Below are 19,703 nucleotides of genomic sequence, written 5' to 3'. Positions count from 1 at the left end.
CCTCTCTTGATGGGGGAGGGGAGGCCACCCGTAGCATCAGGGCCTGCCCTGCCTCCCTAGTGGGTCCTTCTTGTGTCCATGATGCTCCCTGCATGCCTTTCAACCCCGATTCTCCCATGCGGGAGCATCGGCGTATTAGATTTGAGGCTTCACCGGCGCCTCCAGAACACAACGCACTGAAGACATTCCCTCAGCGTTAGAGATGAACGATCCTGAGAAGGTATTTAGCCCATGGGATAGAGACACCTGGAAAGTCCGGGTTCCAAGTAAAATCAAACAAAGGACTGACACCAAGGCGAGCTGGTGGCTCCTCTGATACCCAGAGCTCAGTGGAGATGGCAGCAAAAGCCAGGCTCAGGGAAAAAAAAAAAAAACAAACCCTTGTTCTGGCAGCTGGGATGTAAGGGCATGTTGTGTTGTGAAGCCCATCAGGATGAGGTGTGGTTTCAGAAGGAAGGGTTTTCTCAGACAGCATAGGGCAACAGAGAACTGTCAGTGGGCTTTGGAGGAACGGCGGTAGCATTTCTCCGTAGTGCTAGAATCTTCCACACGACACTCAAGCCTGTGGTCAAAGACTTGGAGGAAATGACAGGTCTGTCCTTCCAGGCATTGTCAGTGACCAAACGGACAATGTGAAGCATCATCTTTACATCAGGGAACCAGGAGAAGGATGCAGACCCCCTCACTCAGAGGCTACTATCCCTGAGTAATCATTCACGGAGAAGGGAACAGTCTTCACACTGATGCGGAATTGGTCCCTCTTGATGTCAAATTCTGACCGTAGTTGAGCTTATGCGAGACTGTGTTCAGTCTTACGATAGCCTTACCCAACAACAGCGTGGAGAAGGTGGACAGCACTCAGGGCGGCACGGCCAGCCAGCAGGGTTTCTCTGTTCTTGTCATTGGATCCACAACTCTAGCCCTGCCTGGGAGGAAGCAGAATTCTAAACGGTCCACTGTGGGCAGTTGTAACTGTCAGCGGGTGTGGCCAAGCATAGCTAAAGGTGAGAGTGGTAGAGGGTTGGTGAGGTCATGGGTGAGGGCTGAGAGCTGGGCATCTAAAGCCAGGAATGGGCAGAGGTTTGGGAGGCAAAGCACACAGAGCAGGCAGGCAAGGACAGTCAAAATCTTGGAAAATCTTGGGTGCAGGGCTGGCTGAGAAGGGGTGCGTCCAACTTGGGAACATCCTGGTGGCCCTGTCCTGTCCATAGGAATGCCATGAAGGGTGCTTAGTAACCCTGGCTCTGAGAGCTGTCACTCAAGTGGGAGAGATGCCACCCAAGGACTCACCCAAGATGAAGTTCAGGATAAAGACTGAGGAAGCAAAGCCCATGGCCGTACCTCCTGGAGTCACCAACATGCCAGTAATGGGGAACCTTATCTTACACCGCTCCCCAAACCTTTACCACACACACCGGATCATGCACGTACTAGTCTTGTGTCGGGGTGAGCCCATGGCTTGCTCCACAGAGCGGCCCCATGCAGTCGTGTCTGTGACAATCCCCAGCTGGTCCCAAGGGAAAGAGCGGTCACAGCTCACTCAGGACTCCACTCCAGACAAGCTGCATTTGGAGTTGCTGTCTGCAGCTCTAGGACCCCACCTCGCTTTAGAGTGCAAGTGTGGGGTCACCCCATGTTCCTCCATGACAGCCTTATGAAGTCAAGTTAGGGGAACGACGAAGTTGGTTCATGAGAGTGGGGACCTCTGGGTCAGTGGGCACTCTCAAGACCATTCGTACCATGTCGAAATCAAATAAAAAGCTAATAGAATCCATATTTATTTTTAAGATTTATTTATTTTTGCCTGGAGATCTTGCCTGCTTCCAGTTTCCAGGAGGATCTATGTATGTTTTTCCTTGGGTTCACCTTATTACTTAGGTTCTCTAGGATCATGAACTATAGGATCAATGTCCTTTGTTTATGGCTAGTATCCACTGATAAGTGAGTAATACCATATTCATATTTTTGGGTCTGGGTTATCTCACTCAGGATAGTGTTTTCTATTTCCAGGCAAAAGTTGGGAGCATAGGGGTGGGGGTGGGATGGGGGAACAGGAGAGAGGAAGAGAGAAGGGAGAAGGGGAGGGTTGGGGAGAGCTTGGGGGAGTGGGTTCGTTGAGATGGAAGGACAGATATGGGGGCAGGGAAGAAGATATCTTAATTAAGGGAGGCATTGTGGGGTTGGCAAGAGGCTTGACTATAGAGAGGTTCCCAGATGTCCACAGGGATGTCCCCAGCTAGGACCTTGGACAATAGCGAAGAGGGTGCCTGAACTGGCCTTGTCCTGTAGTCAGACTGGTGACTATCTTGAATATCACCATAGAACCTTCGTCAGGCCACAGAGGAAGACAGAGACAGAGACCCACATTAGAGCGCGGGACTGAGCTCCTAAGGTCCAATTGAAGAGCAGAAGGAAGGAGAATATGACCAAGGAAATCAGGACCACAAGGGGTCGGTCCACCAACTGAGACAGTGTGCCTGATCTAATGGGAACTCACCAAATCCAGCTGGTCTGGGACTGAACGAGCATGGGATCAAACTGGACCCTCTGAATGTGGCTCACAATTGAGGCAGACTGAGAAGTCAATGATAATGGCACTGGGATTTGTCTCTACTGCATGTACTGGCTTTTGGGGATCCTATTCTATTTGGATGCATACCATCCTAGGCCTGGATGGAGCGGGGAGGGCCTTGGACTTCCCACAGGGCTGGGTACCTTGTCCTCTCTTAGGACTGGAGGGGGAAGAGGGGAGGGTGAGTTGGGGAGCAGGAGGGAAGTGGGAGGAGGGGAGGAAGTGGAAATTTTGATTACTATTATTTATAAAATAATAAAAAATTATCAAAGGGGAAAAGATTTATTTATTTATTTATTTATTTATTTATTTATTTATGCAGTATTCTGTCTGCATGTATGCATGCATGCCAGAAAAGGGTGCCAGATTTTATTATAGATGGTTGTGAGCTACCATGTGGGTGCTGAGAATTGAACTCGGGACCTCTGGAAAGAGCAGTCAGTGCTCTGAGCCATCTCTCCAGCCCTAGAATTTGTATTTATGCCAGGCATAATGGTGCACACCTTCTATCTCAACACTTGTGAGGTAGAGAAGCAGGAGGATCAGAGAAGCTCAATGTCACCTTCAGCTATGTCGTGAGTTCAAGGCCAGCCTGGTTCCTATGAGATCCACTCTCAAAAAAACAAAGCATTTCATATAATGTAAAATAATGTATCAGACACTACCCTAAAGTCATCCTTTTCAGGGCTCCATGGAAAGCCTGCATAGCTGCTTAGACCAGAGCAATATAAATAAACAAATAAAACACCAAATGACAAAACCAAGTTCTCCAAGTTCTCCTTGAGCTTCCTATTACTTCGTTATACTTATCAGCAACCACAAAATGATGTAATCACCCCCTTCCAAATAGAATAACATTTAATTTCTAAGAGTCATATCTAAATTACCCAGCATGCCTAAATTCAGAATGCTGTCCTAGAATTATCTGTTAGATTGACCAACAGCCATAAAACTAAAAGAAAAACAAGCATTCATTGAGCAAAGTTGTCTCGCTGTGACTCTAGAACTCAGCCGTGGGCTTCCTGAAGGGACGGGCTCTCTGGAGGAGCAGGTGACACTGAGCAGGTGACACTCTTCTGTGGTCAGAAGGTGTAGACAGAGTAGGATCTGAACTGAGGAGTCTTGGGGTCATCTGAGAGGGAGGGTGAGAAGAGGGGTGTGCAGTGGCCAAGCCTGGAGGCAGGTGGAGGAGGTCAGTACGTGTGGTGAGCCTCTCAGTTGAGATGCCAGACCTTGGACTACTGGTTGGAGTGGTTCCCCGGGGGCTATGGAGGAGAATGAAACACAATCCAAATAGTTGAGAGTTCCTACCCACCAGTTCTCTCCCAGAGGGAGAGGGAGGAAGGAAGAGAGAGAAAGAGGGAGAGGTGCACTGAGGTGTTTCCCCTAAAGGGTGACATCAACGGAATTTTCACTAGTATTTTCCACGTTCAAGGAGGCACTGGTGACATAGATGGGTGCCACAATCTCATCTGTTCCGTTGTCCTTTTCCAATTCTTCCCACCACGTGCACTTTAACGCCTCATGGCTCTTCTCTATGTGTCTCATGGATCCATGCTACCTTGCACCCCGTGGCTGATGGATAATCGCTCATATGGCTCTAACCCCAGGTGTCTCATCTCAGAAATCATTGCCACCTGGATGGCACTGATGCCGCCGTTGGCAATATGGGTGATCCCTTCAGGGCAGATGGCCTCCATACTGGTGGTAATTAAGGCTAAGTAGTGGCATTATTGCAGCCTTCCAAACTTGCCCCATTGTCCAGAGGCAAGGTTCCTCCACCCAGGGACACACCAGGGCCTCCCTTCTTAACCCGGTGAGCCTTGCTACCTTTGACAGATGGCCACCCTTTATGAAGCTCTTTGGGCACTCGTAGCAGGCAAATTTCTCCTCACCTGTGCATGTGTGTTTCTATCTCTTCAGCTCATCTGGATGTGCCAAGTGCTTCCCACAGCATGGCCAAGGACACGGAAACATGTCTCTCCTCTACGTGCCAACTCCACGGTACCGGAGGTAGGAGGTCTTGCCATATTCTTTGGCACACCCCAAGGTGGCAAATGTGCGGTGTGTTTTTGTGCCAGGGTCTCCAGAGTCCCTCCCTCTGCTGTCTTTATAGTAAGGACAGATACACATGTCCCACTGGGTCCTCTGCCCAGCTTGGGGATAGGAATCTTTCCCACCTGATGTCTCATTATGTGTTCTATCGCCCACCAGACCCATGGAAGTCAAAGTGAGCTCTGTAATCAACTGGGGCATTTTCAATAGTCAGTGCAGGCTGAGAGGTGGTTCTGCTTCCCTGAAGTACCCCAGACTGGAGTTAATCACCCAGAGGTTTGATGTGAGGGAGAACTGGGCAGAATTCACACTGACCAGGCAGTGAGTTTCTGGGTGATCTTGCTGCTGCTTTTCTGCTCTGAGTAAAGACCCTGTGTTGGAGCCAAGGTGACTGTCTGAGCTTTGGGTTTTAAACTTGGAGATTTTGCATGGGGGGAGGGGGATTCTGCTAACCGACACAGCCCTTGACTCCCACTGTTGCTGTCTCAAAGTTGGAGGTTCTGAAGAGTTTCCCAGGGAAGTAGTTTGAGTTGTGAAGTTTCGCCCTGATGGTGGGCTGCTTGGGGGTCCTGAAGAGCTGTCCCCCTTGAACTAGCTGAGGGGAGTGGGGTTTGTTTTTCCTACGTCTGCAGGGTTCACTCCCTCTTTTGGCTGACTCCCTTGCAGTGAGCGTCCCAACGTCAGTCCCATAGGATCAGATCATCAGGCTCCCCAGCCCACTGACCTGGAGCATCGGGCTTTGAGAGCTGGTCCCTGATTATCTCCTGGTAGTGAACTGTGTCACTTCCGTGTTGCTGGTGGTAGTGGTTGCTGAGTGCCTATCGACTTTGGTACAAAAGGAGCTGGAACGAGCATGTGAAGACCGCGAGATGGCAGAACCAATGGAAGTCCCTGAGGTGATGCGCTGTGGGCTGCTCTCCTGGGATCCGAAGCTGCCGACCATTACCGCCTGAGAACTGGGAGTCTGGGGAGTCAAGGTACCTGCTGAAACTCTGCTGACAGTAGCAAAATAACGCTTCCATTCAGGGCCACTGGTCCATCGGTCACATAGGGAGTCTGTCTGAGAGCGCTTCTTTAGCCAGGCCTTGGAGGGGGACGGGATCGGCACAGCAGCGGTGATGCCCCATTTCCTTGATTCGTCGTCATCCATTGGTTCGCAGCTGGTATGATCTTCATTTGACCAGGCCCATCCTGCTGTACTTGGGCCTCGGTGGCAGCAAACTGCAGCTGCTGGCTGTCAGCACAGGAACCGTGGGACGACTTTACGTCTAATATTTAGTCATCACTCTGGGTAGACCTGCCAGGACTCGCTACCTCTATAAGCCGGAGGTGGAAGACACAACACACAAATTCCCCCCCAGACACTGCGATTCTCAGAAGGCTCACTGTCATTGCTGCTGTTGGTACAGTTGCCACTGTTTCTTGGGGACAGCAGTGGCCTCAGAAGAGTAAGAGGTGATCTGTCAGTCACTGGCACCCTGTGAAAGCTGAGAGGCTGTGAAGTCAGGTTCACCTGTGCCTCTCTGACTGGCCAGATCCTGGGAACTGTTGTTTGTACTGGATGACTCGGTTCCGCTGCAGGTTGCTGCCGACAGAACCAAAGACGGCTGGGACTCCTGCATGCTGCCTCCACCATCGCGGCTACGTGAGGCCAAGGAGAAGGTGCCACCATGGCCACCAACACCTTTTCCCAATCTTCAACACGGCTGTCACTTCTTTGATAGAGTGACCTTGGATCATGGTGAGAGCTGAGGAGTGAGTTCAAGAGGGTTGATCCAGAGGGAGGGGGTAGTGCTGATGAGGCAAGCCAACTTGTACCCCATTTCAGGAGGGGTGCTAAGCAGGAGGGAGCAACATGCCCAGATGAGGCTTTTAAAAAAAAAGGAAGGGATGAGCTGAAGGCTGTGCCTTGGTACCTACCCACTGTGTCACCTGTAATGTCTCTGTAGAGAAATTTCCAGACAAACTCTGATGTCCATGATTAATAAAACTTCCAGTAAACTAGTCCCAGAGCGGGGCTCCGTCAACTTGACCAAAGGCATCTATAGAAACCCTGGCACATGCTGGTGATGGAGCAAGGACTTAACAAAGGTCAGGAGTGAGGACCAAAGTTCAGTTCCCAGCACCCATACTGGGCAGCCCCCCAAGGCCACAACCCCAACTTTTGGGGATCCAACACTAATCTCTGTGGGAACCTGCATGCATGTGCACAAACTCATACACAGGCATGTAATGAAAATAAAATAAAAACCTTAGAAAAGATGTGTTGCATCTGTTTATACTGTTTATAATGATGCAAAGATGTGTTGCATTCTTTCATGTTGCATTTGTTTAATTCTGTGAAGCTGTGTTGCTTTGCCTGTCTAAAACACCTGATTGGTCTAATAAAGAGCTGAATGTCCAATATCAAGGCAGGAGAAAGGATAGGCGGGGCTGGGAGGCAGAGAGAATAAATAGAAGGAGAAAAAGAGAGACCAAGAAGTGATAAAAGAAGGGGCCAACCACCCAGTCACACAGCCAGACTTGAAATTAGGAAGAAAGAAAAGGTATACACAAAAAGAGAAAGAGAAAAAGCCCAGAGGCAAAGATTGATGAGATAATTTAAGAAAAGCTGGTCGGAAATAAGGTAAGCTAAGGCCAGGCATTCATAAGAAAGAAGAAGACTCTGTGTATTTATTTGGGAGCTGGGTGGCAGGCCCCCCAAAGAGCAAAACAACCGACAACACCTACTCTTTGAGTTCCCTAACTTTGACCTCAGTGGGGCCCGGAAAGCTTTTGTCTCTGGGTTTGCTGGGGGCCCAGGCAGGCAGGTGTCCCACCTCCATCTGACCTTTCATTCTCTCTATTCCCTTCACACCGCTCCCCTTTCAGGAGCTGTAGTGGTGTCTCGGGGAACACTGGCCAGATCTCTGGCTAATTTCTTTTTATCATGGCAGCAATTTTTGGAAATGTCTTTTCTGTGGCTGGGGACATGTTACGTCTGGACCTATTTCACCCTTCTCTCAGGACTGGCATGTAGGGAGGGAGCTGCTTGGCCTGCCCTGTGCCTGGAAGACACCCCCAGCATCTCCTCTGAATACATACTCAACCTCTTGTCCCATTAGTGGTCCCTGTGGTCTCCTATGGCAACCCTCCACCCTAGGACCGTGACCTCTAGCTTTTATGCTTTGAAGCCTGACCAGAGCCTAGCACAGAGTCCCCAAAGTGTCCCCAGCTCCTCTGATTACTCTAGTCCCGAGAGCCACAGCCCACCATATGGCCCCAGGAACATACCTGTCCACACTGAAAGGGCAGGGTACTGTGTAGGACATTGTCCCCAGCAGGTAGCACCATGTCCTCATCCTGGTCCAACACATCAACACATCCTGGGGTCTGTAGGACGCAACAATGCTTCTCCTTCAATCATTTTTTTTTTTTTTTTGGTTTTTCGAGACAGGGTTTCTCTGTAGCTTTGGAGCCTGTCCTGGAACTAGCTCTTGTAGACCAGGCTGGTCTCGAACTCACAGAGATCCGCCTGCCTCTGCCTCCCGAGTGCTGGGATTAAAGGCGTGCGCCACCACCGCCTGGCTCCTTCAATCATTTTGTCAAGAACTTCCCCTAGGTCTTTCTGTACACGGCCAGTCAGGAAAACCAAAAAGCACAGCAAAGTGACCCACTTTTGTAGTTCTAGTGTCCTGAAACCCAAAGCTCCCCACCAGTTTCCTGTGTACATGTGTGGGGATGGGAGTGGGGGGACCTGGTCCGTACAGCAGATCCCAGTATGGAAGCTACTTCTCAGCTAATTCCAGAAGCAGGTGAGATGCTCCCAGCTCTAAGGGACCTTCCCAGGAGGGGACATAGTACAGTCGCAGGGAGATGAGGTGAGACAGGATGCTCCCAGCTCTAAGGGACCTTCCCAGGAGGGGGACATAGTACAGTCGCAGGGAGATGAGGGACAAGGTGAGGACAATGCAGGCATTGGGAAGAGGTGTTGTGGTCCTGGTGCCAGGACTCCGGCGTGAGTCACAGACCTCCTTGTGGCTTTGAAGAAAGCGGCCTGTCTCCAGAGCCCCAGACTAGTGAGAGAGGGAAGTGGGGACAGGGTGTCTCAGCCTGAGGAGACTACCAAGCAGGGCAGGTCCTCTGTGGGTGTTCCTTGCGGCACTTGTCTTTGTGGCCAGTGGTGTCAGTTGTGAGGGGCACAGGTGTGCAGTTCCCAGGTGCCAGGCGCATTCTGAGGGGCACAGGTGTGGTGTTCCCAGGTGCCAGGCACATTCTCTCGTACTGCTCCTCTGACCTTGGACTGCGGGGCCAGCCAGCCTCCCCCACGTCACCAGGTCCTCGCTCAGCAGAACTCCCTGTAGGTCCCAGAGTGATGGCCAGTCTGAATGTATCCCTCTCTTTCTTTTTTGCCACCTGTGCCCTGTGTGAGGTGGCGAGAAGGGCATCTAAAGCCCTGCTCTCAGCAGGCACCTATGCCAACTTTTCCCGGGAGGCAGTGGGCGCAGCCCAGCTGGCAGCCTGCTGCCTCGAGTTGCGAGTGTTGGTGGAACTTGGCCCCTGGGCCGGGGGCTTCGGACCCGACCTGTTGCTGACCCTGGTCTTCCTGCTCTTCGTGGTGCACGGGGTCACCTTTGATGGGGCCTCTGCCAACCCCACTGTGGCCTTACAGGAGTTTCTCATGGCCGAGGCATCACTGCCCAGCACCCTGCTGAAAGTGGTGGCCCAGGTCCTGGGTGCCCAGGCCGCCTGTGCCCTGACCCAGCGCTGCTGGACCTGGGAGCTCAGCGAACTGCATTTGCTGCAGAGCCTCATGGCTGTGGACTGCAGCTCCACCCTGCGCACATCCGTGCTGCAGGGTGCACTGGTGGAGGGTGCCTGCACCTTCTTCTTCCATCTGAGCCTCCTCCACCTGCAGCACAGCCTTCTTGTCTACAGGGTACCTGCCCTGGCCCTGCTGGTTACTGTCATGGCCTACACAGGTAAGACGAGCTCCACTTTCAGGGCCTCAGCACCTTCATTGGTACCCTATGGGGGCGGGGGAGTCTGCTGACCAAGGGGCCCACAAGTCCTTGTTGGGCCCCCCAACAGGTGGGCAGGGGCTGGGAGGCTCGGCCTGGGTTGTGTGTAGGGGAGCCTTGTACCATGCATGTCTCCGCAGCTCCAAACTGTGTTCATTACATCTGGGGCAGCTGACGCAACTACACAGTTCATGGCTTGGTCCTGGCTGTGCTCTGGATGCTCCTGAGCCCTCGAACACCCCATAAAGGGCAACAAGTCTTATGATTTCTTTCTCCCTGGGTCGTCCTACCCTCCTCACTCAGGCCCGGGACAGCAGCAGCCCCTCATGCCTGTGATCTCTGTTGTGGCCATGCTAGCATCCTGACTAGGTTTTTGGGGTCCCTCATGTTCTTTCAAGCAGTGCTCTGGGCCCAGTTCAGGCTGATTCAAGGCTCCCAGATCTCACTTATCAGCCTGGGGATCCCCCTGGAGGGAGGCATCCCTAGATGGGATCCCAGGACAGGGAACACTACAGGCTGTGGGCTCTATGAATGTTGCATCATGACAGATGCTGAGGTTGTTTTTTCCTTCCTTTTTTTTTTTTAAGATTTATTTATTTATTTTGAATGCAGTATTCTATCTGCATGTGTGCCTGCAGGCCAGAAGAGGGCGCCAGATATCATTACAGATGGTTGTGAGCCACCACATGGTTGCTGGGAATTGGACTCAGGACCTCTGGAAGGGCAGTCAGTGCTCTTAGCCACTGAACCATCTCTCCAGCCCCAGAGCTGAGATTTCTAAAGGCTTGTTCCAGAAGGCCAAGAACCCAGGAAGCAGAAACAGCACGAGCCAATGCTGAGCCAAGCCAGCCCAACACTCGGTGACCCTAGCAAGAACCCTGGTCAGAGGCGATGAGCTAAGGCCAGAAGCACAGAGAAAGCAGCAGGGTGGTGATCTACAGCAGAGCACACAGGAGCACCTGTACCTTACCCTACCCTATGGGCCAGGCTTCCCAGCTCCCAGAGCAGAGCTGTCTGTGCCCTGCACCCGAGTCTAGGTCCACAGGGCGCTTGCTCTTCCTGAGGCCCAGGCTCTGCTCTGCCTGCCCAGGGCCATTGTCCAGCTTCCTGGCATGGCTTGAAAGGTCGTAACTGGCTCAACTGCTCCCCTTACCCCACTTCTCTCTGGTGGCTACTCGGCAGGTGACTCATCTGCAGCTCTCCCAAGGCCTGCAAGTGACATCTCTGTCACCTACTGTTTTTATCTCACCCTCCCTGTCTTGCTCTTGCCTCCCGCCCCACCCCCACCCTACACGGGCTCCTTTCCTGTTTTTTTTTGTTTTTGTTTTTGTTTTTTGTTGTTGTTGTTGTTGTTTGGTTGGTTTGTTTGTTTTTCTTCCCCTCTCTGGCTCTAGCCCTCTCTTTTCTTTCCCTCCCCATCTCCCCCTGCTGTTTCTCCCCAATATCTCTGGGCCAGGACTCCCGATGTAGGAGTCTCACTCAGGGTGAGGGGTGGGGGACTGTGTCAGACATCCCTGGTACGACCTTGGTCCTAGTGCCTCTCCCGTGACCTTTGGCCTTGTTCCTTTGTGCTCATCGGCATGCAACAGGAAGAGCGGCTGTCCCCAGTCCCCTAGTGCCAAGAGCCCAATCTCATGTCTAGCAGCGTGGTCTCAGCTTCAGTCAGAATCAATCCGTGAGGATTTGGTGCTTCTGTCCACAGCTGGGCCCTACACATCTGCCTTCTTCAATCCCGCCCTGGCTGCCTCTGTCACATTCCATTGCTCTGGGAACACCTTGCTGGAGTACGCTCATGTGTATTGCCTTGGTCCTGTGGTGGGTGAGTAGTGGGGACGAGGTTGGCCTGGGTAGTGTCCATAGGCAGACACAGACACACAGGGCATTGCCAACTACAGATTCACGATGCTGCCACCCTTCCTGGTTCCCTGGGATCTTGGGTGTTGGGGCAACAAGAGTTTGAGATCAGTTCTCCTTCCTGGTCTCTGCAGTGCGGGAGGCTGGAGGAAGTGACTAATGTGGCTATGTCTCGGTTTGGATTGTCACAGAGGAGAGCAGACGGTTTTCGGTGGAAAGTGGGATATGGGGAATCGGACCCTCCAAAACTCGGTGTGGGCAGCAGGGACAGGCTGCACAAGTTCACTTGTGACTGGGATTCCCTCCTCCCCAAGGCATCTTCACATACCTAGTTAAAGCTGTCTTTCCGGGTTCTGTTGCCACAGGGCCTCTGGGGCGCAGAGGTCGTGCTTGGGTGATCCCATGCCTTTCAGGGCTGCAGCCCTGGGTGGTCAGGGCCTGTAGCTCCTGGTGGGTCTGCCCTGTGACTCCTTGAAGCACAAAGTGAACCCCCTCCAGTCATCCAAGTTCTGAAAGAGGAAGTACAGTGGAAGTCCTTGGGGTAGAGTAACCCAGGGAAGGCCACCAGATGTCTCTGTCTCCAGCTACAGGATCTGGGAAATTCTGGTTCTGGCAAATTCCTCTCTGGCACTGGGCCCAGGTGCTAGGTTTCCCCACACCGTCCATGGCTTTACCAGATGACTGAGGCCCACTGGAGCCTTGGAAACCTTCCATTCCTTTCAGGGTCCACACTTGGCAGCACTCAGGGCAGAGGGGAACGGGAACAGAAGCCCAGCTCTTCCCACGAACACAACCGTGGGATGAGGACTGAGATATGGGCTCACCACCTGAAACCTGGGTTCTTGTAAGGTGACCTGCCCATGGGCCACTCTGTGGACTGCTTCCAATTTATGTCCTTGTCTCCTCTATGACTTTTCAGCTTTAGCTTGTGTGTAGGTGTGTGTGCAAGTGCATACATGTGTTCATATACATGAGTACACGTGTGTGCATGTGCTCATATATGTGAGTACACAAGCGGGCACACGTGTGCTCATGCATGTAAACATGTGTACATGCATGGACACACGTGTGTGTTTGCGATGTTTCTTGCGTGCGAACACACATGTGCATGCGTGTGTATGCGTGTTTATGTGTGTGAACACACGTGTGTGCATGTATGTTCATGTACTCGTGTGCGTGAACGCATGTGTGCATGTGCTCATATATGTAACCACGCATGTGTGCGTGCGTGTGCATGTGTTCGTGTGTGTGAACATGCATTGTGTACATGTGTTCGCGTATGTGAATGCACATGTGTGTACATGTGTTTGTGTGTGTGGATACACGTGTGTGCATGTGTGTGTATGTGTTGCTATGCATGAGTGCACATGTGCGTTCATGTATATGAGTGCACATGTAGGTGCATGTGCACATGGAAGCCAGGGGTCAACCTTGGTTGTCATTCCTTTGTTGTTGTTTTGTGTGGTTTTTTTTTTTGTTTTTGAGGGAGCTCTCTGATTAGGATAGACTGGCTGGCCAGCAAGCCTCAGGGATCTTATCTCTTCCTCCCCAGTGCTGGGATTACAAGCATGTACCACTACATCTTGCTTTTTTGGAGAGGGTGAGCTTGGGTCTCTCCATGAAGCCCTGGCTGTTCTGGAACTCTTTGTGTAGATCAAGCTGGCCTCAAACTCATAGAGGTCCTCCACCTGCCTCTGTCTCCTGAGTGTTGGGACTAAAGGTGTGTGCTACTCCTGGCTTGTATGGCTTTTTTATATATACATAGGTGCTAGAGACCAAACAGGCCCTCGTACTTTTAAGACAAGCACCTTATAGGCCAAGCCATCTCTTCAACCCTAATATTTCAGTTTTTAACATAATGTGGGTAGGCTGCCTCCCATGTTCATCCCCCATGATGTGAGGGTCACTTCTGGTCAGCTTGGCCTCAGACTTTGAGCCTCCTGCCTGGTGTGACAGAATGACAGGCATGTGACACCATGCCTAGCTCCAGTCACCATCTTCATCTACAAGTAGCCAACAGGAAAACAAAAATTTACAAAGTTTAGTTAGAATTCAACGTTGAGGAGCTGGAGAGGTGGCTCTGTGCCGTAAAATATTTTTTGTTGAACACATGAGGAACTGAGATCAAGTCACCACAATCTACATATGACTGGGATGTAGAAACACACACACACACACAACACAACACACATACAACACACACATACATACATAACACACACACAAACACGCACACATACATAACACAACACATACACACATACACACACATACATAACACACACATACACACATACATAACACACACATACATAACACACACACAACACACACATACATACATAACACACACAAACACACACATACATAACACACACACATACATAACACACACACATACACACACATACACACAACACACACACAGGGGAAAGGGGGAGAGAGAGAGACAGAGAAAGTCACCGTTAAGAACTAAGGTGAGTTGGCTTTAATCTCAGCACTCAGGAGGTAGAGGCAAGTAGATCTCCATGAGTTCGAAGCCAGCCTGGTCTACAGAGCAAGTTCTAGGACAGCCAGTGCTACACAGAGAAACCCTGTCTTGAAAAAAAAACAGAACAAACAAACAAAAACAAAACAAGACACCTCCACCCCCCAAAAAAGAACAGGGCAGTTAGACATTAGGCGAAGCTCAGGGAATCCTATTGAAGAGAGGGAGGAAGGATTGTAGGAAACAGAGGGGTCAAGGACACCATAAACATAACCCCACAGAATGGATTCTGGCTCACAGGGGCTCACAGAGTCTGGACTGACAACCAGGGAGGCTAAATGATACTGACCTAGGCCCTCTGCATCTTTTTCACAGTCCTGTAACTTGGTCCACTTGTGGGACTCCTAACAGTATGGGGGGGGGGGGGGGTCTCTGACTCTTTTGCCGGCTTTGGAGACCCTCTTTCTCCTCCTGTGTCCTCTCCCAGCCTTCATATAAGGAGAGGAGCTTTTTCTTACTGCAACTTGGTATGCGGTGTTTTGATGGTATCCATGGGAGGAGATCTGCTCTTTTCTGAGTAGAAACGGAGGAGTGGATGGGGGAGGGGCAGAGGGGAGGTGGGAGTGGACACTGCAGATTGGGGTCTCTCCTCCTTCCCCAATTGGCTGGTCCTTCTTGCTCCCTAGTCCTTCCCAGGCCGGGTCTAACCTGTTTTAGGGCTACCATTGCTGTGCTGGAACACCATGACCAAAGCACCTTAGGGAGGAAAGGGTTTATTTGGCTTACACTTCCATATCGCCTGCTTCAGAGTGACAGACACCTCGGAGAGCTGCAGGAGACAGAAAGTCGAAGTCTTTCTCGGGTAGACCTCTGGGCCTGGAGGAGGATGGAGCTGGCCTGAGTTTTACTTTCTGTTTCAGGTGCCCTCTTTCCCTCCCGCTTTCCCCAGCTCTAGGTGACGCTCATCATCAAGAGATGTCAGGACAGGAACTCAAACAGGGCAGGAACTTAGGAGGAGAGGAGGGAGAGGAAATCACCCTTGGCATATAAAATAAATAAATGAATGAATGAATAAGTAAGAAAAGAAAGAAGATGGGGGGGGCAGTTGTGAGGCAGCGCCCCCTGGTGGGGAAGATCAGGAAGCCATTGGAAGCTGGTCCTGCAGCCTGGGAGTCTCAGAGCAGGGGCTGTCTCTGCTTCTGGACCCAGAATAGCAGGATCACACCTGCTTCAGGAGATGACCAAGGTCAGCATTCGAGTGTGGACAAGGCAGCTGACGGCCGTAGGAGCCTATCTCTGATGGGAACTGAAGCAGATCACATGCGTGGGACCAAGGGAGTTCCTAGGAGGGAACACCACACCGCGAGTTCAGTACTTAAACAGAAAAATCAGATCACTCCTCCTTCCCTGGCTAGCTGGTCCCTCCGAGACCCTGGAGGAGGTGGGGACTGAGGATATCAGAAGAAAACAGAGGTTGAGCCAACTGCCCACTCCCTAGTCCTCCCCAGCCAGGGTCTAGCCCTGCTCTCTCCCCCGTCTTAAGATTATCATTGCTGTGACAAACACCATGACCAAAGCAAGTTGGGGAGGAAAGGGTTCTATCAGCTTACATTTCCACAGCACTGTCCATCATCGAAGGGAGTCCCTACAGGAGCTCAAACAGGGCAGGAACCTGGAGGCAGGAGCTGATGCAGACGCCATGGAGGGGGAGGGGTGCAGTTACTGGCTTGTTCCCTCTGGCTTACTCAGCCTGCTCTCTTATGAAACCCAGGACCACCAGCCCACAGATGGCACCAGCCACAGTTTGGGCTGGGTCCTCTTCCATTAACTGTTAATTAAGAAAATGCCCTATAGGTTTACCTACAGCCCACTCTTATGGAGGCAAAAAACAAACAAACAAAAAAAAAACCAAAACAACAACAACAAAAAAACGGGTTTCTCTGTGTAGTCCTGGCTGTCCTGGAACATGCTCTGTAGACCAGGCTGGCCTCGAACTCACAGAGATCCATTTGCCTCTGCCTTCAAGTGCTGGGCTTAAAGGTGTGCGCCACCACTACCAGGTGGAGACATTTTCTTAACTGCGGCTTCCTCCTCCAGGTGACTTTAGCTTGTGTCAAGTTGACAAAAAAAAACTATCGAGCATACCCTCCCCCCAAACTTCTGCTAACTGAAAGCAGCCCGCCCCCTATGCCACCCTTAGAGGCAACCTGAAAAAGAGGCTGTCGGAGGGCACTCAAAACTGGTGTGGGAAGCCGGGCGGTGGTGGCGCACGCCTTTAATCCCAGCACTCGGGAGGCAGAGGCAGGCGGATCTCTGTGAGTTTGAGACCAGCCTGGTCTACAAGAGCTAGTTCCAGGACAGGCTCCAAAGCTACAGAGAAACCCTGTCTTGAAAAACCAAAAAAAAAAAAAAAACCCAAAAAACTGGTGTGGGACATTTGTGTGGGACACCCTAAATCCTAGGTTCCCCAGAGCATCCCAACCTCCCATGTGTGCTCCAAAAGATCCAGACAGCTTGTTCTCAACACTAAGAGGCAAGACCCAGAGGGAGGATGTGGCCAGAAAGAGCCAGACCAGAGCCCAGGTAGAGCCTTGCAGGGAGGGCCTGGGCTCTTCTGTTGGACTCTTCTACAACCTGACCCCATCTCTTGCAGGTATGATCCTGGCCATCCTACTTCATCAGGGCCACCTTCCCCGCCTTTTCCAGAGAAATCTGTTCTATCGGCAGAAAAACAAGTACCGAACTCCCAGAGGGAAGCTGTCCCCAGGTTCTGCGGCTACTCAGACGCCCACAAAGGAGTCTAGTGGCAAAAGGCTGTAGACACTGGGGTCCAACTGAGCTGTCTTGCTCATAAGATTTCAGTCACCTCATGAGACTTCTGGGGCTCCCCTCCATGAAACCATTTGCCAATAAACCGTGTTTATGACCCGCCTGACTCCCTGGCCTGACGGAAGCTTCTGGAAGGACAGGTGAGGGTGAGTCCTTTTTACCTATTACACATTTTCTTTCCTGATTCATGTTTACAGAGTGATAATAAAAAAAATTAAGGCAACAAAGACTGGCAAAAGGCCCAGGGTGAGCTAACCTGGGCTTGGCTACCTGGTACATGCCTGGGAGCCTACAGTCAAAAGAGGCCTAAGACTTTCTGGGGACCCCAAGGACAACTGTGGAAACTGCAGAGGAGATAAGTGGATATTTCAGGGGTCTGGGCCCAGAGCAAGGACCCTAATGCTGCTATCTCTCACGTTTCCTACCCTTGGCTATTTATCCCCCAAAGCTAGGCCACCCTTCTCCCAGGAGTTCCTGGGTCAATTGCTCTGTGGTGGGCCAGGGCCAGAGGACAAAGCAAGGGGATAGTCCGGGTTTCCTGGATACTTATGAAGCCACATTGAGGAGAAGATCCTTCCAGACCCTTCCATGCCTGCCCCTTCACCTTCTCTAAGGCTCTACTGCATACCCATTCTGGCAGAGGTCCCTGTCTGGACACCAATCTCCTTCTCTTTGTTGGTGCGACCAACCTGGGAATGACAAGGACCCCAGTTCCCTGATTGCTCCTGGAAGGGGCTGGAGAGCCAGCTCTGTGTGGCCTCTGACTTTGGGATGGTGAGAACACAGACGTGGTGATGTGGGGGCAGTGTGCATGCAATGGAAGGTGTTAAGGGCCGTGTGCCTACGGGCACCCTGCAGGACTTTATAGCTGCATCAGGCCTGCGGGTGGCGTCATAGTTGCCGTACCCAAGGCGGCATCCCAGGAACAGAGACAGCTCCTTGTGGTCACACTGAACCCACACTGGCAGCCTGGGGTCTTCATGGCCTGCACAGATAGCTGGGACAGAAATCCTGCTGGGATTGAAGTGTCAGGGTCACAGTCTTTTGACACGATGTGGCAGAACTTGGTCCAGATGTGGAAAGCGAAAAAATAATACATTATGTATAAGATACGGGACGATGTACATGGAGGATGTAAGAGTCACGTGTGTCTGTGCTGTGGTGGTGAGAGGACAGCTTGGAGCTATTCTAGAAGCTGTGCAAGTGTTGTGTGCATACGCATGTACACACGTGTGTACACATCCACATACATGGGGTAGAGGAGTGGATATCCTCACCCAAATTTTGGTAGGAATGTATCCCGGAGTACGTTCCCAGTCTTTGGTGTTTGCTGCACCATTGTTTCCAATGCTTTTGAAAACTGACCGATTTCACTATGGTATGCCTATGAAGTGATATATCGAGAAGTCTCTAAAACTCCATGAGTTAAGATTTGCTGACAAAATAAAATGTAGTGTTTTTATGAAAAAAAATCTATTTCTAGCAAAAAAAATGCACACTAGTTTATCAGAATAGTTTCACTTTGTCCTGGAAAAGGCAGAGCAACACTGATTTCCTCTGTAGGGGAGAGGAGGTGGGTAAGGGATGCAGGCAGAGAGTTAGCCTGCGGGATCTACGCTGGAGAAAGCGAGTAGCCATGGACAATCTCCTCAGGAAATACACCCGGCTGTCTGTGGTGACAGTCCAACTTCAGAGTTTTCTGCAGAACTGTCTGTGGGGACAGTCCAACCCCAGCACCTTCTGCAGAACTGTGAAATCAGGACCTGAGCTTGGGAAGTGGCTGTTTCCGGCTGGGAGGTGCTCAGCCTGTGCGGTCCTCTATCCCAGTGGGAGCAGTCTGCAGGGTCTCTCCCCTTCTAAGTGTTGAGTCAGACCTTTCACCATCTGATGGACCGGACCGGGAGGCCTCTCTTCTGTGCTTAGTGGGTTTTTGTTGTTTGCATTTTTTCCCATGAAGCTGCCATTACTCACATTTTGAAAACTGCCCTACAACAGATTTACATTATTGCTTAATTCTTTTAAAATTAAACAGGGGGGGAAGGGGGCTGGAGAGATGGCTCAGTGGTTAAGAGCACTGGCTGCTCTTCCAGAGGTCCTGAGTTCAATTCCCAGCAACCACATGGTGGCTCACAGCCATCTATAATGAGATCTGGTGCCCTCTTCTGGCCTGCAGGCACACACGGAAGGAATGTTGTATACATAATAAATAAATAAATGAATCTTTAATAAAATAAAATGAAATGAAAAGAGGGACATGAGCCAAGACAGGAAATCGAAGACTGGCAGAGTCAAAGCAGCTTCACTGTGGCTCCGGACGTGGAGAAAGTGAGGTCATATTTTCAGAGGGCTTAGCCTAGGGCTGGACATACCAGCAAGTCTGGTAGAAGCTTTTTGGAAAAAAATAAAAATGTCAAATTTAAAAGTGAATGTGCATTTCAGTTGTAAAGACAAACTTGTATCATTTCTGCCCATCCCTGACTCCATTTTAGGCACCCACAGATGCTAAGTAACTACCAACAGAATCTGGAATACCTAGGCGTGGAACCGTGAGTCAGGTCACAGGCCACTGGATGTCCCCAGGCTCTGGCAGCTGGTACCACCTTCTGTGTGGTTGTCTTCTGGAGTCTAGAGCCACTGGTCTCCCAGGTGGTACCCTGTGGGTCTTCTTCCTCCTCCTGGGCCACAGCCCTTCCTGACTAGGCAATCCCCCAGCCCATGCTGGTTCCTCAATGCAGGCCCCTGGTGGGCAGTCCTCTCAGGCCAAGTGTTTAACTCTTTCGATTCTTGTTTCTATAGCCCAGGGCATCTGACAGGAGACACTCATCCTAAACCAGAGGGAGGCCACTGTCAGTCCTGAGTGTAAGGTCATCTTCCTTGTGCCCTGCACGAGTCTGGACTAAAACTT

General features: G+C 51.2%; 1 protein-coding gene and 1 pseudogene across 1 annotated transcript; one reads left to right on the top strand and one right to left on the bottom strand.

Annotated features, from left to right (window-relative positions):
- Positions 1-4,116: 4,116 nt before the first annotated feature.
- Positions 4,117-5,317, bottom strand: LOC119821924 (annotated as a pseudogene).
- A 3,664-nt stretch (positions 5,318-8,981) lies between these two features.
- Positions 8,982-16,789, top strand: LOC119821923 (aquaporin-12). Its single transcript, XM_038341013.1, has 3 exons — positions 8,982-9,588; positions 11,330-11,446; positions 16,623-16,789. Exons 1-3 carry the CDS (start codon positions 8,982-8,984, stop codon positions 16,787-16,789), a joined length of 891 nt encoding a protein of 296 aa, XP_038196941.1.
- Positions 16,790-19,703: the final 2,914 nt, after the last annotated feature.

The sequence above is a fragment of the Arvicola amphibius genome, chromosome 8 (genome assembly GCF_903992535.2).
Source record: "Arvicola amphibius chromosome 8, mArvAmp1.2, whole genome shotgun sequence".
Lineage (NCBI taxonomy): Eukaryota > Metazoa > Chordata > Mammalia > Rodentia > Cricetidae > Arvicola > Arvicola amphibius.
Note: the sequence above shows the minus strand (reverse complement) of the source record. Positions and strands in the feature narration are given on the sequence as shown.

What these genes read in the sequence shown, in the direction of transcription:
- LOC119821923 (XM_038341013.1), top strand. Translation starts at nt 8,982, where the DNA reads ATGGCCAGTCTGAATGTATCCCTCTCTTTCTTTTTTGCCACCTGTGCC. An exon ending in TACTGTCATGGCCTACACAG is followed by an intron (nt 9,589 to 11,329) that starts GTAAGACGAGCT and finishes TTCTGTCCACAG; the next exon opens with CTGGGCCCTACACATCTGCC. An exon ending in TTGCCTTGGTCCTGTGGTGG is followed by an intron (nt 11,447 to 16,622) that starts GTGAGTAGTGGG and finishes CATCTCTTGCAG; the next exon opens with GTATGATCCTGGCCATCCTA.